Source organism: Mauremys mutica, chromosome 1, assembly GCF_020497125.1.
Source record: "Mauremys mutica isolate MM-2020 ecotype Southern chromosome 1, ASM2049712v1, whole genome shotgun sequence".
Taxonomy (NCBI): domain Eukaryota; kingdom Metazoa; phylum Chordata; order Testudines; family Geoemydidae; genus Mauremys; species Mauremys mutica.
Genome location: NC_059072.1, coordinates 104914633 through 104928027, shown reverse-complemented (window position 1 = coordinate 104928027; position 13395 = coordinate 104914633). Strand labels below are relative to the sequence as shown.

The 13395-nt window shown below is 42.7% G+C and overlaps 1 protein-coding gene across 1 annotated transcript in view; it reads right to left on the bottom strand.

Moving 5' to 3' along the window:
- The window catches only part of TMEM178B (transmembrane protein 178B), a 345704-nt gene extending 333085 nt beyond the window's left edge, over nucleotides 1-12619 (bottom strand). Inside the window, exon 1 of the mRNA XM_044989377.1 lies at nucleotides 12216-12619. Within this exon, the coding sequence (XP_044845312.1) occupies nucleotides 12216-12597 (382 nt within the window). The 5' untranslated portion in view covers nucleotides 12598-12619. The remainder of the gene's footprint in view (nucleotides 1-12215) is intronic.
- Between the last annotated feature and the right edge of the window lie 776 nt (nucleotides 12620-13395).

Genomic DNA, 13395 nt, shown 5'->3' with positions numbered 1-13395 from the left:
TCAGCAGCACAGTGCTTCTGACCTTATGCAGGGGCAGTGATTTGGTGCTGCCTCAGGGGGAAAAGTGCCAAGCACGCTGAGCAGTGCTCTGTGGAGGTCATCTACATATAAAACTATCCCTCAGTAGATTTTTATTTCAAAGTTTGCCATGAGTTGCCTCCTTAAGACCTAACCATCTTGAGAACCCTTTTAAACAAATGAGTCTTTCTAATGGGATTAGAGTGTCAGATACACAGAGTGAGACTCTCTAAAGTTGTGCATTCTTCACTGTCTCATTACTAGCAAGGAGCATTATTAAATATAACCTACCTCCATTACCCTCCCTTTAACCAACATTACATTTTGGATGCAAAGCCAATGAAGTCAGCTCTTAAGCTGCTTCCTTAGTTTGCATCATTGCAAAAAAAAAATAATAATAAGGCATCACAGGTGTGCATGAATTCTCAAAGCTTAAAATAGAGAGGAACAATAGTCCAGTGATTAGGGCTAACATAGGATTTGGGAGATGTGGATTCAAGTCCCTGCTCTGTTACAACCATCCCACACCTGCAACTTAGCTGAATCATGCAGACCTTGGACAAATCACTTAGGGCTTGTCTACACTTAAAATGCTACAACAGCACATTTGCGCCACTTCAGCGCTTCAGTGTAGACATTACCTATGCCGATGGGAGGGGTTCTCCAATCAGCATAGTTAATCCACCTCCCTGCGAGGCGGTAGCTAGGTCAACAGAAGAATTCTTCCATTGATCCAGCACTGTCTACACTGGGAGTGGGTCAGTATAGCTACATCTCTACATTTCACACCACTGAGAGGTGTAGCTATACCAATGTAAAATCTTAACATAGACCAGGCCTTGGTTTCTCTGGGCTTAGGTTCCTGATCTATAAAATGGGGTAATCTCTTCCTCCTGCAGGGCATTGTGAGGATAAATACATTAAAGATTGCACAGTGTTCAGATTATGGTAATGAGAGCTATATAAGTACCTAAAATAGATAATTTGTGCTGGATCACCAGCTACCGTGGATCAGTGCACTCCACTGAAATCAGTGCAGCAACCCTAATTTGCACCAGATGAGAATATGGCCTTTAACTTTTAATTTTCTTTCTTTTGTCAGTTTCTGTTACAACCGTTACATTATTAAATTGCCCCAGGGGCAGAAAGGGGTGGCATCTCAGATGGGTTTTTATGAAATTTCTTTATTTAAAAAGAAGCCTTCATACATTCAAAAGCATGTATTAATTATTGAAGCAATAGGGTAAACACCATTCATATTTAGGCTGAAGGATTTTGTTCAAATCTCTCTGTTTGCATGATAGAACTAGAAGGAGCCATTCTGCTCCATCAGATACGGTTAAAGTGTGTTAGGTTGGCTTTTTTAAAAAGATGTTTAATTAAAAGATCTAATAAGCTGCAGATCTACTCGCCATTAAATATGGCCGGCTTGCATTTTCACAATGACTAATGATTTTGGGTGCACTGATTTTTGGGTGGTAATTTGAGGCACCTTAAAAGGACCTGTTTCCAGAAGGTTCTCAGGACTTTCTGAAAATCAGGTCCCTTTAAAGCATCTCATGTTGGGCACCCAAAAATAGAAACACCCAAAATCACTAATCACTTTTGAAAATGTAGGCTGGATTTGTATTTATCTTTAATGTTGTTTGCACAGTAGACTTCAGTAATCAATTGGCTGATTGGCCCTAACTTGACACCAGTTACTGTTATCAGATCTGGGAAATCCTCCAGATGCTAATAACTCTGCTCTCTTCATTTTGCCCAACCCATTGGATGTGGCTGAGTTTCCTTCTCAGTATACGGTAGTGGCGACACAGAGGTAAAGGAGCTGGCTAAGACCCAGTCTAGGGAAGACTGAGGTGATGTTGCAGCAAGCAACTGGAGGAGATTGTAAAGATTCTGTCAGCCCCTCTGACTGAAGGTGAGTGGCTGCCAGTTTTAAGTCATGTTAAATTCTCATCGCCCTTTCTCCCTGATGTGAACCTTGCTATAAGCACTCAGGCCTTTGTAACTTGAAAGCATTATTGCAATGCACACTACACGGGGGTACCCCTTAAATCAATTCAGAGACTGAAGTGGGTATAGAAGACAACATGTAAGGATCCAGGAGTGAGGGCCCCCAGTTTTGGCTGTGGGACCCTGGGTCTCTGACACACTGTTGTCGCCAGCAGGTGAGACAGACAAAGCAGCACCTCATTAATCCTGGAAGGTCAGGCCCCACAGGAAATCCTATTAGGGCTCCCAAGGTTTGGGGTCACCTGATTGGCTTGCACCTACTACTTAAACCAGGAAGTGATCCAGGTGGGAGGTCCAAGCAACTGTGCAGATTCCTTGTTGCTGCCACATCGACCCTATTCTTTGACTCCTGCAATCTGCATCCAACTCTGTTCCTGGTTCCTGCCTTCCTCCTGACCTCATTCCCAATTCATTCCCTGCTCCATTCCTGCCCCTTACCTCGTCTCTGGTTTCTGCCCCTATGCCTCACTCCTGACTATTGGCTACCAATTCTGGCTCTGACCCTTGGCTTGACTCTTAACTGTGGCTCAGACTCCTGGTTCCTGATGCTGGCTCTTGCTTTTGGCACTGTTCCTGGCCTCTGAGTGCCACTGCCATGGCCACTGGGCATGACCGCCACTGCTCCAACCAGTAGATCAGACCCCTACAGCCTGGGTCCTAACACAGCAGTCCACTTGTTAAACAATGAGTCTCATCATGAGCCCACGATGGCAGCATTCCAGAATCTGCACTGGTTGGCTGGCAGTTTCTGGGTGGATTTTAAGATGTTGGTCCTTGCCTATCAAGTCCTCAGTGGCTTGGATCTGGCCTACCTGAGACACTGTGATCAGCAGAGGCACCTAAGCTACAGGAGTGTTGGTATACATGAGAAGAAGTTGCTGGCATGGCTTCTCAACCCCTTAGTCGAAAATAGCCTGAATTTGTTCATCTGTGAGACAAGCTGAAAAGCTCATTTTTTATTATCATCAACATTATTATTTTATTATTATGAAGGCTCCAATTGAGATCAAGGCCTGGTTGTTCTAGGCACTGTACAAATACATAGTGAAAGATGGTCCCTTATAATCTAAGGGTGAAAGTCTGACTACATTAAAGTCAATGGTAAAACCCCTAGTGACTTCAATGGGGAGTGTACAGAATTTCACTCCAAGTAGACCAGACAGACAACTCCATGTTGATGATCCTTAGCTGCACATTTCCTCACCCTCACGGGTTTTCAACCTGTAGCCCTGGTTCAACTCTCCCACTCACCAAAAGGGCCACACACTTGATTTGGTCTTCACCAAGCATTACTTTCATTATTTCTCTTGTCTCTCTGTTTCTCTGTCTAATGATCACTTGGTTCTTCAGCATCACCCATCCCCCCCCCGCCCTCGACACACACACCCTGTCCCTTGGCCATTCCATGACTTCTGGACCATCGCTGCTGCTATGTCAGCTGTTCTCAGCCTTCTCCTTCCTGCCCTCTCTTTCCTTTCTCTCATGTATATGGTCATTGAGTGTCTGTATGCTTCACTATCCTCGACACTTGACTTCTCCCCTCTCTCCTATTGCGAGGTCTTCCCTGCCATCTCCTAGCCCTAGACCACCCCCAATATCCACTTCCTCTGCTCCTGCATGTCCTTGGCAGAAATCCTGTGATGAGGATAACTTCTTCCATTACAAACTCATTCTCTCCTTTTTCAGTTCTGCCATTTTCCTAGCTAATGTCTCTAACTTAATTGAATCCCACACCTGCAATCCTAGTGCCTTTTTGAGACCTTTGACTTCAAATCCTCCTCCCCTGCTGCCTTGACTTCTCTCTCCACACAAGATCCCGTGAATTTCTTTCAAGGGAAAATGGACAAAATATAATGTAAACTTCCCTTCTCATCTATACTTCTTTCTCCCCTCTCCCCTAGAACTCTCTTCTCAGTCACAGATGCAAAAGTTTTTCATTTGCTGTCGTCCTCTCACCTCTCCATTTGTCCCTGAGACTCCATCCCCCCTAGCCAATATCCCTTTTTATGCCCACTTTTATTCCCCTACTTTATTCATCTCCTTAACCTCTCACTCTCTGTATTCCCCAATTAAAAAAAAATAATGACCAAAAAAGTACCATGGTGGCTAAACAACAGAGTAAAAGAGGAGGTTACAGGCAAAAAATCATCCTATAAAAATTTGAAGTCAAATAATAGTGAGGAAAATAGAAAGGACCATAAACTCTGGCAAGTCAAGTATAACAGTATTATAATGCAGGTCAAGAAAGAATTCGAAGATCAATTAACTAAAGACACAAAAACTAACAGCAAATATTTTTTAAGTACATCAGAAACAGGAAGCCCACCAAACAGTCAGGGGGGCCACTGGATGATCAAGATTTTAAACGAGCACTCAAGGAAGACAAGGCCATTGCAGAGAAGTTAAATGAATTCTTTGCATTGGTCTCCATTGAAGAGGATATGGGGGAGATCCCCATACCTGAGCCATTCTTTTTCAGTGACAAATCTGAGGAACTCTCCCAGATTGAGGTGTCAATACAGGAGGTTTTGGAACAAACTGATAAAATTAAATAGAAATAAGTCACCAGGATCAGATGGTATTCACCCAAGAGTTCTGAAGGAATTCCAATATGAAATTACAGAACTACTAATTGTGGTATGTAATTTATTGCTTAAATCAACCTCTGTACTAAATGACTGGAGAATAGCTAATGTAACACCAATTTTTTAGAAAGGTTCCAGATGTTATACTGGCAATTACAAGCCAGTGAACCTAACTTCAGTATCAGGCAAATTGGTTTAAACTAATCAAGAACACAATTTATCAGACACATAGATAAACATGATATGTTGGGGGAAGAGTCAGCACAGCTTTTGTAAAGAGAAATCATGCCTAGTCATTCTATTAGAATTCTTTGAGGCTGTTAACAAGCATGTGGACAAGGGTGATCCAGTTGATATATCATACTTGGACTTTCAGTAAAACTTTGACAAGGTCCCTCATCAAAACAGAAAATATCATAAAATACTGCATGCAGGTCCAGTTGCCCCATCTCAAAAAAGATATATTGGAATTGGAAAAGGTACAGAAAAGGGCAACAAAAATTATTAGGGGTATGGAACAGCTGCCATACAAGGAGAGATTAAAAAGACTGGGACTGTTCATCTTAGAAAAGAGATGACTAAGGGGAGAGATATGATAGAAGTCTATAAAATCATGAGTTGTATGGAGAAAGTAAATAGGGAATATATAACACAAGAACCAGAGGTCACCCAATGAAGTAAAGGTTTAAAACTAACAAAAGGAAGTACTTATTTCACATAATGCACAGTCAGTCTGTGGAACTCATTGCCAGGGGATATTGTGACGGCCAAAAGTATAACTTGGTTCAAAAAAGAATTAGATAAGTTCATAGAGGATAGTAGGTCCATCAATGGTTATCAGCCAAGATGGTCAGGGATGCAACCCCAGGCTTCAGATGTCCCTAAATCTCTGACTGCCGGAAGCTAGGACTGGACAACACTTGAAATTTCCCTCATCTATTCATTCCCTCTAAAGCATTTGGCACTGGTCAATGTTGGAAGACAGGATACTGGATTAAATGGACCATTGGTCTGACCCAGTATGGCCATTCTTATGTTCTTATATTCTGGTTCTTTGCTCTTCACACAAGCATGCTTTTTGTTTTTCCTATCTAAAAAAATCCACCCTTGACCCCACTTGCCTCTCTAACTAATACTGACCCATTTCCCTTCTCCCTTCTGTCGCTAAACTCATTGAGCAGAGTTTATGATTGCTGTCTGGAGTTCCTCTCCTCCAATTCCTCCTAGATTCTCTTCAGCTTGGCTTCTGCCCTTTGCACTCCACTGAACCAATTCTCACCAAAGTCTCTGAGGACTTCTTCCAAGTCAAAGCCAGATCCACTACTCCATCCTCATCCTCTGTGACCTGATAACCCACCTCTGAACACCATCAACAGTGCTCTTCTTTTTGAAATTGTATCTTCCCTTGGCTTCCATGACCGTCCTCTCCTGGTTCTCCTCCTACCTTTCTAATCATTCCTTCAGCCTATCCTTCAGAAGATCCTCCTCTTCCTCCTTTTCCTCTAACTTCCTATGGAAGTTCCACAGGGCGGTCCTTCGTCCCTTTATCTTCTCCCTCTACACATTATCTATGGGCAATCTCACCTGCAAACACAAATTCAGCTACCAGCTCTATGCTGATGACTGCAATGGGAATTGTGGTGCTTTAGGGTGAAATTCACTCCCCTGCAGAGACCCAGCACAAGGCCTGGCCATTACTTATGGTGATGCATTGCTTTGAGTAAAGTTATAGCTGAACCCTTTGGGTATGTACCCTACACAACTCTCTACATGCCCAAGCAATGCCACCCGTCTACACTGCTGTTTTTAGGAATTTAGTGTCTCGCAGTCTCCCCACTGCCAGAGCCTTTCCCCGCCACAGGAAAAGGCTCCAGCAGCAGGAAAAAGGTCCAGCAACTCCCTGCTGCTCGAGACTTTCCCCACCACAGGGAAAGAACCCAGTAATGGGAAAAGGCTTTGGCAGAGGAAAGCAGTTGGGAAAGGCTCCAGCAGCTCTCCACTGCGAAGCCTTTCCCCACTGCCTCACCCTGCCAGAGCCTATCACTGCTGTGTGTTAGCTACAAACCGCAGCATGGACCCAGCCTGCCTTTCACCACAATGTGTAGCTACATGTACACTGCATGCCACTGCCAGTGATGTGCAGTGTAGACGTAGCCTTAAGTAGTACTTTAGCAGTGCCTGGGCCTTGTGCTGGACATGTGCACAAGGACAACTTTAACCTTGGAGGAGACTTGAAGGTGATTGCAGTCCTGAAATCAATGGAACTTTTGCCACTGGAGCAGGATCAAGCCCTCAGTGAAGTCCGCTTCATACAGATGGAGTAATAGGAAAATTGTTTTGATTGTTTTTAAATAAAATATCGTTAGATTGCTTTAAATTTATGAAGAATCCAGGAAAAACGAATGTCCTTATTCTCCTGGCAAAACACTGATTTTAAAAAAAATAGTCAATTTCAAATAACTGCAGTATACTGCAATTTTTTTAACAGACATAAATCTTTCTACTCCTATACATACCCGCAGTAGCTGCTCATCAGACTTTTCCAACTGCCTATAAATAATCCCTAGTGACCGCTGGAATGGTCTTGTTATGTCTTTCTCATTCAGTTGTGCCATGCATCTGACAAATCTAAACACAGAGTACTTTCATTTCAGAATCCTTGCACATTATTTGCTGTGGAGTTAGCCTGCACAGGAATTAGATTTTCTTTTTGTTTCTGTGTTGGCATGGGATAAAAATACTCACAGTAAAGTGTTTAAAAATAGGATTTAATATGACCGCTGTGTATGTTGGGGGGCAAAACATTAAGGTTATTGCCATATTTTTCTATAACTGGATTCCAGTGGCAGCAAGCGGAGACCAGACCAGACAGTTTTAATTGGCAGTCTTCCAAACACATGATGAAAGGTCCTCTGAGTAGTAATTGTCTAAGTGGAATGATCTCAGGTTATTGTGTAACTTCTTCATATGTGGTATTGTAGCTGTATTATGAAATGATTTAATCTTTTTTCCCCCGTTCTTGTTTCCCTTACTGCTCAATACAGAGGGAGCTTCCAAAGTTGCCATCTGATACAGACTCAAGAGGCTCTGTTTTCCTTTTGAGTTATTATGAGTCAAACACAATAGGATGTAATCTGATTACTGCAAAGGCAGGAAATAAACTCCTCCCTCTCCCAATCATGTCCCACACTGAACTGACAGTTCTGTGCATTAAGGGTCTTTGCTTGCTGGCTTGTTTTTTGCTTTCCATTAGAGAATAATTACTGAAGGATGGACCACTGGTCCAAGATGGTATAGTGACTCCTAAGTCCAAAGTGAGTGCAGCAACAGTGCTGTAAAATTCATTCTTCCTGGAAGAAACCTAGATTATTCAGATGAATGAAAATGAAGTTAATTTCCTGCTACTTAGTCACTAGAAAGGCTTTCAAGATCAATGGTAAAATCCTAGCCCCACTAAAGTCAATGGGAAAGATTACACCCCAAGACAGAACAGAATCAGAGGCCCAAACACTCACTCCCATAAGTGGGCCTTACTCCCAAAAGTGGTCCTATTGTATCAAATGGGACTATTCATGTGAATAAAGGTGACTCATGTGAGTAAAATTTAGCAAATGGGGTCCCAGGTTTGTATGCTTGAATGCAATACTCTTTTTATTGGCTATATTTTCTGTTGTCTTCATTATTTTTTTTATTTATATAAATAAAGAGTATAAATTAATTGCCCCATTTTGTTGAAGTTGTAAAATGTTCTTATACCTTTGATCTGCCACATTTGTCAGCTCCTTTGTGTGTGGGCTTAATTGTGGAAATATGTTTTAATTCATTGCACGCTAATCCAATTGTTTTGTTTAGAAATCTTCCAGCTGGATTCTATGGGAAGATATAAAAATAAATGGGGAAAATATAAATATGAGGAGCTTTTATATGCATTATTATTTACTACTGTGTACTAAAAGAAATCTCAAGTAGCACATTTTCAGTTGCGCCAAAGCCACACATAAGATTTTGATATATTTCAAAAAATGAAAAATAATAAAGAAAGAAAAGAATTAGGGAATTGGTCTAGAATTCCAGAAATAGGATTGTTTTTAAAGACACTGATGTCTGAATATTCCAAAGTCTTTTATGGGGCCCAATCTTGCATCTGATCTGCACTTACAACTCTCATCAATGTCAATGGTAATTCCACAGCTGGAACACTTGCAGGATATTTTCAAAGATAGTGAGCAGACCATTAATATGGCCCATATCCAGCAGTCCTTTCTTAGGTAACACTACCATTGACAGTAGTGGAAGTTTTGCCTGGGGAAAGATGCCGGACTAAAAATACTATCCATCTTTGAAAAGAACTCTTAACAGCATTTATATTTGGCTATGTACAGTACTATATGCAATATTCGGAGCCGAAACCTGCATTGGTTTATACAATTCATAAACAGGAACACTGTCGGAAAATGACATTTGTGCAGAGGGGCAGCACAAGGTTGCTGCACCACTTAAATGCTCCAAATGGTTTTACATGGTGCTGGCCCTCTGCCCAAGGGGAGATTTCACCAGTAGTGCATATGCAGCCCACTTGTGGTATTTGACTACTGCAGGCATTGTAAGAGGTCATACAGAATCCTTCATGTTCGCACATGGCATGCTGAGCCCAGCTCCTACACACTCAGTTTCTACTACTGGAGGAGACTCTGTGATGGGAGATTAATCATCCAAGGATCATGAATATGTCAGAGTGCCTCGTTTTGGACCCAGCACTGTTCTTTACACCTGACAGCAGTGGAAAATACACTTACACCACATTCACTATATTACAACAGAACCTAGAGAAATGCAGGAATATCTGCCCTCAGGACATGGAACTGGGACGCTATTTGGTTGCCCATATAAGGATGGCCTATACACATATATATTGAATACCTTTTGCAGTGATAGCTGGATACAAAGATTTTTAATGGATTTTTAAAAAATTGTTCTTTGATATTTTTGTATCATATATAGATATCATATAAAGATAGCTATACTGTAGCATGATGATTGAGAATTTATTTTTGAGTAAGGTAAAGCTTCATATTGCTAACTTGTTGTAATCTTTACTTTTCTGTGTTTTAATTCTTAAAGTTCTAAAGCAATGCAACCCCCTATTTTTAAAAATAATGAGCAAATATTACGCTGAATAATGACTCAGCGTTGTTATATAGATGTATTCTCAATCAAAATAATCCCCCATGTCATTGTAATATTGACACTTGACTTAAAAGAACTTCCCTCCTTTTACCTCTCCCTTTTCACCCACATAGAAAAAGCTAAAAGTGTACTGCAAAGCTTTAAAAGATAAAGACAAAATATTGTTTAAGCTCACAAATCGTGCAACAATATACACCCAATTTTCAAGCCAAATGGCAACCAACTGCATGCATATAATTGTGCAACCTACCCAAAATGCAAACCCAAATCTGATATTTGTGCACAAACATTGACAATTGCCTGGCTGGCCCTGACATAATCATATATCCAATCTGCAGGCATGCATTGGGTACCTGAGTCCATAAATTAGGCACTTGCCTCCGTTTGAATATCTGCCTCAATATGTTTAGGCTAAACTGACCACACACGAAAAATTAAAACTAGATCTTCCAAAAATCAACTCTTTCTGCAAATATTTATCTGCCTGAGGTTACAGCTGTGTGTTCTGCCATCACTAACACCTAAAACAGTGGTCCTTACACTGGTTCAGATGTTAAGTGATTTCAACAGCTCTATTAGGGGAAACACATATTCCTGAACTCAGGACGTAGCAGGCAGGCAAAAGGAGGATTGATTTTCATATATTTTGTTTTTAAATGAAATGCATTTATAATCTTTTAAACTACATTTTAAATAGACTTAGTATTTGTGAAATTTTCTGAAGACTGAAATTCACTATTTATCCTTATACCAGGCAGAGCACACACTGTAGTGCAAGCAATCCCGCGCTGCCACACCATTATGCCTCAACCCTGACCTGGAGGGATTAAAGGAATTCTTGGCTTCGCGGCTATGACTGCCAATCAGGGTGCCAAACGTGATGACAGGTTTTGGATGTGGTCATTTGTCCATTACAAAATGGACCGAAGCCTCCAATCTATTTCACATAAATGACTGAACAGCCACCACATAGTAATGACTTGCTCACTAACAGCCTGGGCTAGATTTGAACTAGCAATCTAGAGGTGAAAGGCTCCATATTTCATTATGCATTTGTACTTTGTGTGCCTATGTGGTGTTATTAACCTTTTGCGGTTCACTTTTAAAATAAACAGAACTAAACTCTATATTCATAAATGTGATTAGCTCCTTCGATATTTCTGCATGTAATATTTGTAAAGGGGAGTAGGACAGGCAAAGAGAATCACGAGAATTCTGGATAGCTAATATATTTAAAACACAAGTGATTTTAAAGATTATATTGTATAAGAAGCAATCAGTTCATTTTGGGGGAAATATACTGATAGGTAATCCTCTGAATTCATCATAAGGACTACGGAGAGAAAGGATGTTTTGTTCTAGGGAATAGCATGATGGGGCCAGCAATGATGCTGTAATACTCAACTGGAACCCTAATTATCTTGCAAAAACATCCATCTTTTTTGAAGGAATGTTTAACTTAGTTGGTGTTTATACACAGCTGTTTGTGCTGTGCTCTGGATCAAAGAACCATTCAAGGTAAATTGACCATCATCCTCACCAATTCCTCAGGAAAAATAAAACAAGAACAGCACAATGATGCTACTGGCAAACATCTGTGTCTCCTTCTTGGGAGAAAACCATTCCTCTTCAGACCTTTCTTGATGAATCAGTTTTGGCACATTGAACATATTCCAAAATCTGGTTTGGAATAAGCGGCAAGCAGGCTGTATTCTCTCTCTTGCTCTCTGGCATTTCCCTTTGTTTATTCCCATTTTCAATGTTAGAGGAAGCCTGTGTGTTTAAGGCAAATTGTGTAATTGGGAGCTGACGTTGAAATTTGATGTGGCAATCAGGAATAGCGAAATACACACATGTACAGCCTGGGTAACAAAACAAACAAAAACTGGGCTGGGCCAGCAGGGTCAAATGAAGACTTTTCTAATCTGCGAATTATTAATATTGTTTACTTCTCCAAGCAGGTTCTCAGAGGGCAGCCTTATGAAAACCTCCGACAGACAGACAGACTACCTTCCCTGCAAATATGTAATCATGCCATTCTAGACTCCCTCCCCTTCAAGTCTCAGTAAGGGAGAATTGGACACCTTGTACCAAACGGTTAAGCAATGGTTTGTGAGATTACACACTTCAGAACCTTACACTGCAGAACCCCCATTGCAAGGAGGGGTACATGGCTGGGAATGTTCAGCTCTGCTATGTTAGATAGTGGGGCGCTGTCAGCATAGGTGCTGGAACTAGGGGTGCTGCCGTACCCACTGGCTTGAAGTGGTTTCCATTCTACACATGGTTTACAGTTTGGTTCAATAGCTCTGGGCACCCCCACTATACAAATTATTCCAGCGCCCCTGTCAGGCGCTGTAACTCAGCCCAGCTCAGCTCAGCTCATTCATTTTGCGAAGCGACCCTTACCTTTGGCAATCAGCTCCTCCAGCTCTTGGTCGAAGCCCAGTCTGTGGCATTTCCTCCAGAGCCCCATGTTGGTTGAGTTGTACTGTCTGTTGCACTCATCGGCGGCGCTCATAGCAAAGAGCTGCCTCCTGTTCCTTGCCAAGAGGAGTTTCCCTTCCCAGCGGTCCAACCTAGATCTGCTGGCCCTCAGAGGCAGGTTGTTGTTGGAGTTGTAAATGAAGCCAGGGTCGTTTCTCCTGGTGGTGAAGCTTTTGCACCTCTCTCTGTGCTTCCTGGCGTCCGTTTCATACCAGTGGTCGGAGCAGATCGCCACCGCCAGCATGCCCAGGGCACACAAAGCTAGAGAGAGGCCGGCATAGAGCAGTAACCTTCCCGCAGCCATACCTCAGCTTCACAGCAACACCATGGACATCTTCACAACAGGCAAAGCCCTGCCACGCGAGACCCCGCGGAAACCTCCAGGAGCAGCTGCTGGGAGTCACTTGACAGCGCGTCTGCCTCCAATGTCAACAACTCGGGCGGGTTCGCATCCAAGCCGCCGGAGCCTGGAAAAGCTCTACGAAGTTCTGGCCTGGAGCCAATGCTGGAGACTCACCCGCTTCTCTTATGGCTCCACTCTTCCAGCGCAGAGCATGCCAAGTGCAGACCCGGCGAGGAAATCTGAGCCTCCCACTTAAAAACGGAGGCGTGCCTGTCCAGAGGTGTGTGCCCCCCGCTGCATGGGCATGGAAGGGGTCTGGGAGTCAGGGCAAGTGTCCTCAATCTTCCCTTGCAGAGTCCTGAAGGCTCTGGCCGTAAGATCGGTCCGCCGAGCTCTTTCGATCTGGCCAGCTGACGAAGACAGAAGGGTCCCTTTAATACCAGCGTGTGACCTGCAACATCCCAAGAGCACAGGGCTGGAGAGGAAAGTTCAACGGCTGGAAATCTGCGGATGTCAAGCAGCGGCCACGGCTATCCTGGTTGCAAGAATCAATGACTTGCCTTTTCTTTGTCAGTAGCCCGACAGGCGCATCAGCTGGTTGGCTGGATGGTTAGAGTCGGGAAGGGGAAGTGGGGAAGAAATGTGTTGTTTTAATTTCAATCCCTGGTCTGGGAAGCGGGGGGGGGGTCCCTCCACCGCTAATTAGGGATCCACGTTCGCAGGCGTCTTTTCATTAGCAGACTCCATGTAGGTGTGCAG